Consider the following 4,441-nt stretch of genomic DNA (forward strand, 5'->3'; position numbering starts at 1 on the left):
TTGCCGTTTGTCCACCAGAGGACGCTCTACAACGTCCCTGTTAGTGATGGCGTTGCCGTTTGTCCACCAGAGGACGCTTTACAACGTCCCTGTTGACAACACTGATTTTGTTCTTGTTGTGTTAATGTGTTGTTGTTGTTCAAAGGACTTTAAGTTTCATATCTTAAGTTTGTATTTTTATACATTTTATCAGAACTTTAATAGATTTTGATGTTCCTCTGTTCTGTTGTGACAATAAAACAAATTATTTTATTATTTTGGTGAGAACTCATAAATAAATAACTAATGTCTGGGAAATCTGTTTGTAATGCAAAAACAGATTTGTAAATAACCAATATTTGTATCGGCCTTAATCTTTTATCGGTCCGGCTCTAACAGTTAGAAACAGGAAGAACCCTTCACATTTGGAGCAGATTTGATTCACAAGGCAAATACACAAATGATATTTCATACATACAATGATACTATGGGAAGATATTTTATCCTGACCAGTGACTGTCTAGTTCTACCTCTTATGCTTTGTTAAGTTTTTGGTATGCGCATTAAAAACAATGTTCCTCCTTCTTTCTCAGACGGAAGCTGCCAAACTTGTGCCGATGGGTTTCACCACAGCTACGGAGTTCCACCAGAGAAGAGCAGAGATCATCCAGATCTCTACAGGCTCCAAGGAGCTCGACAAACTCCTGCAGGGTGTGTACATCGTGGATATCGTCCAGAAACCCATCCTTATTGTCAGCGGTTCCTGGTTTTGGTGGGAAAACAACACCCAATTAGATTTGGCCAGTGCTCCATCATCATATTTCTTTTTTATTAAAGGCTGTGTTTCCACGTTACCTAGACAATGTGGCCCTTTATAAAAACATATTTGTTCGTCTATGTTACCTTGAGGACGTGGCCCTTTATAAAAACTGATGTGGACTCAGTAATTCCAGATGGGAGGGACAATAACCTTGTTTCATTTGACCTGCTTTCCTGCAGGTGGGATCGAGACGGGCTCCATCACGGAGCTGTTTGGAGAGTTTCGGACAGGGAAGACCCAGCTGTGCCACACACTCGCCGTCACCTGTCAGGTAGAGCCCAGGCTGCTGAGTCAAATTAGATTTTAAGAGTATCCGGTCATAAATTGAGGCTTATTTTTAATTATGCTAGGTTTTAAAATGTTTAAGGTGATGCCAAGCTGGATGAGAAATATCTTCCCAAAGGATTCACTCATTTACGTACGGTTTGGTCTTCGGTTGTGACTCAGTCCAGCTCCTTTTCTTGTAATGTTTCGATTGGCTCTCCACAGGCCATAGGTTATGTAGTTTAGACTGTTGAGAAAATGCATCTTGAAGTTCCTAAGCATTAATAACAATGTGTAGATGCACCTGCTGAGGTGAGCGAGGCAATACTGGATACAGAGTAATGTGACATTGTACTGGTTATGGTTCTTACTAAGGGCTGTAGATTCTAAATGACTTGTCCCTTCTGGCCACAGCTGCCCATTGATCACGGGGGTGGAGAAGGTAAAGCCATGTACATCGACACAGAGGGGACCTTCCGACCAGAGAGACTCCTCGCTGTGGCTGAGAGGTGAGTCGGCACATTTCCTGTCCAGCTTTGGCAATTAAATTAAATAAAATTTTAGAAAGCTGATGCAGTTGTTAATTTCCTGTCCAGCTCCCAAGTTGTTTAAATAGCAAATGCACCTGTGCCCATTTGTGCGCCTATGGGCGTGCTGGTCTTACAGGGTGGTGTGTTCAGGTGAAATAATGAATGTAAAATAATATGGAGTTTTGGTGGCATATATGATCAGACCGGTGTCTTCTCCTGAAAATCTCTCCTTCCTGCTCAGCAAATCCGCCATCATAATAGCCATGCACCAAGGTCCAAACGCGCCTGCCTTTTAAAGGGAATGGGAGTTACGCCCCCAAAAAACTTGAATGAATTATTTAAGACACTAAGTGAAACCCTTTTTGAACCATGCGCCTAAATGTGAATTTGTACGAGCCCTAAACGCACCTGCACCAGGCACTTCACGTGCGCATGGATCATTGGAAGAGGGCCCTTGATGTGTGATTTAATGTGGCATCTTTCTGCTGTCAGGTATGGGCTGTCAGGCAGCGACGTGCTGGACAATGTGGCCTACGCCCGAGCCTTCAACACAGACCATCAGACCCAGCTTCTGTACCAAGCCTCCGCCATGATGGCTGAGTCCAGGTGTGTGTGTGTGTGTGTGTGTCCGTGTCTGTGTGTGTGTCCGTGTCGTGCCATCTGAGGTGCTTTTAGTGATGTACGGCCAGTTAAAAACAGTCCAGCCTGCGTGTGTAACACTCTCTCTTCCTGTGTGTTAGGTATGCTCTGCTGATAGTGGACAGTTCCACGGCTCTGTACAGAACCGACTACTCCGGCCGAGGGGAGCTGTCGGCCCGACAGGGACACCTGGGGCGCTTCCTCCGCATGCTGCTCCGCCTGGCAGACGAGGTAGGCAGCTGGACAATGTGGGGACAATGTGGGGACAATGTGGACTCAGAAGTATCCCACAGACCAAAGACCCACTCAGATTTCAGTGTGATTCTAGTTTAGTCCCATTCTATTGATTGTACCTTTGGCAACTCCTACTGAATATAAAGTCCCGATATATGCGAGAGGGGTTCAAACTGAGGTGTCTGTAACTGTACTTTTGTCCACCTCAATCCTATTTCATGACAGTTTGGCGTTGCCGTGGTGATATCCAACCAGGTGGTAGCCCAGGTGGATGGGGCAGCCATGTTTTCTGCAGATCCCAAAAAACCAATTGGAGGCAACATTATGGCACACGCCTCCACCACACGGTGAGTGATGCAGGGTGTGTGTTCATCCATACAGCAGAACTGTTTTTTTTTTTGGATTATTTTTTGGGCATTTTAGGCCTTCATTTTATAAGTGAAGTGAGTTGAATCTGAGCCCTCTGCGTCGAGGGGTAAACCTCTATATCGGGGTGGCCAGGTGAATTCTTTTAGTAGTGATGTCCCCGTGAATCATTTCTTTCTGAGCCCAATAGATGGTGCTCTCTCTTCAACACATTTAATAGAGCTTGATAGCAGCGGAGAGAAGCATGGTTACACTAAAAGGGCAGTGTTGCCAACTTTTCAGCCCTTAGCCACTTTATTTGGGGAAAAAACCAATTTAGCAACTTTTGACCATCAGGGGAGAAGTGAGATTTGTTTTACTGTAATTGATTTCCATGCATGCTGCCCAGTTCACGGCTCTTGTGCCAACAGCACAGGGTCTCTATCTCACTCTTCTGTTGCACCGTGCAGCAGCGAGTCAGGCGACGCAACCACAAAGCTCAATGCAAACAATATGTGATGATGTCACCAATATGCAAATGAGCGTATGTTGTGATCTATCGACTCTATCGAGACAGTTCTAGCTCCGTTTACCCTACGATTTTAAAAGTGGTCTGGTGTTTGCAGTCTGTACCTAAGGAAAGGCCGAGGAGAGACGAGGATCTGTAAAATCTACGACTCGCCGTGCCTGCCGGAGGCTGAAGCGATGTTTGCCATTAACCCTGACGGAGTGGGCGATGCCAAGGACTGAGCTGGCGGAGAGGCAGGGTGCAGCGAGGTGGTGCTAAATGTCGGGGTCACACCTGCTACCACCTTGGACTACATTGTGTGTGATCCTCACCAACACTACCACCTTCAAACGAAGCCTTCGTCGAAGGTTGTATGATTTGGTTCGATGCCGATTGAGCCAGAGTTTAAAGATGATCCAGGCTGCAGATTCCGGCCCTCTGGAGCTCAGCGGTGCACCCACAAGATGGAACTGTTTCTTTCACAGCTGAAGCCCATTTCACTCAACAGACGTTTTCCTACTATAAACAACATGGTATCTCAAAATTACAGGATTATTGCGAGATACTACTTCATAATTACAGGATTGGTTACTCTATTACTCACTTATGAGTTAGTATCTCCATAATTGCACAAAAACCTCATGAGGTCTTTATTGCATAAGTACAAGATCTCTATCTCATAATTACACAAATGTATAGTCTAATATGACTGAGATGTTGATTACTTCATCATAAGATGTTTTTTGCGTAACTACTAAATATCTGATAATTAAGAGATACCAAGTCCTAATTTGAAGAAAAACATCTTTGTTGACTGCAATGCACCTCTGCAGGTTCGTGTAGCGTCAACAAATAATTTAGTAAAACCTATTTGACTTTTTTTTCTGTTAACGTTGTCTGCGTCTGAGTGGTGTCCTGTGACCATTAAGTGTTTTCTGAGGAATGCTGTTGAAACATTATTTTGCAATGAAGGCATTTCTACAAAGCTATAATTTATGTGTAATATCTTACATTTCACCTCTTTCCAGCCACACCTATACTGATGTGTCCCTTCTCTGTTTATCTGTACCAAAACATGTTGTATATAAGCTTTAAGGCTCAATTAAATTTGTTTTACCATTA

The 4,441-nt window shown here is 44.1% G+C and overlaps 1 protein-coding gene across 1 annotated transcript in view; it reads left to right on the forward strand.

Annotated features, from left to right (window-relative positions):
• rad51 (RAD51 recombinase) overlaps positions 1-4,441 on the forward strand; it is a 7,295-nt gene extending 2,854 nt beyond the window's left edge. The window contains exons 4-10 of the mRNA XM_034899937.1: positions 573-690; positions 979-1,070; positions 1,478-1,572; positions 2,086-2,199; positions 2,334-2,463; positions 2,692-2,813; positions 3,438-4,441. Coding sequence (XP_034755828.1) covers positions 573-690; positions 979-1,070; positions 1,478-1,572; positions 2,086-2,199; positions 2,334-2,463; positions 2,692-2,813; positions 3,438-3,561 — 795 coding nt within the window. The 3' untranslated portion in view covers positions 3,562-4,441. The remainder of the gene's footprint in view (positions 1-572; positions 691-978; positions 1,071-1,477; positions 1,573-2,085; positions 2,200-2,333; positions 2,464-2,691; positions 2,814-3,437) is intronic.

Source organism: Etheostoma cragini, chromosome 18, assembly GCF_013103735.1.
Source record: "Etheostoma cragini isolate CJK2018 chromosome 18, CSU_Ecrag_1.0, whole genome shotgun sequence".
Lineage (NCBI taxonomy): Eukaryota > Metazoa > Chordata > Actinopteri > Perciformes > Percidae > Etheostoma > Etheostoma cragini.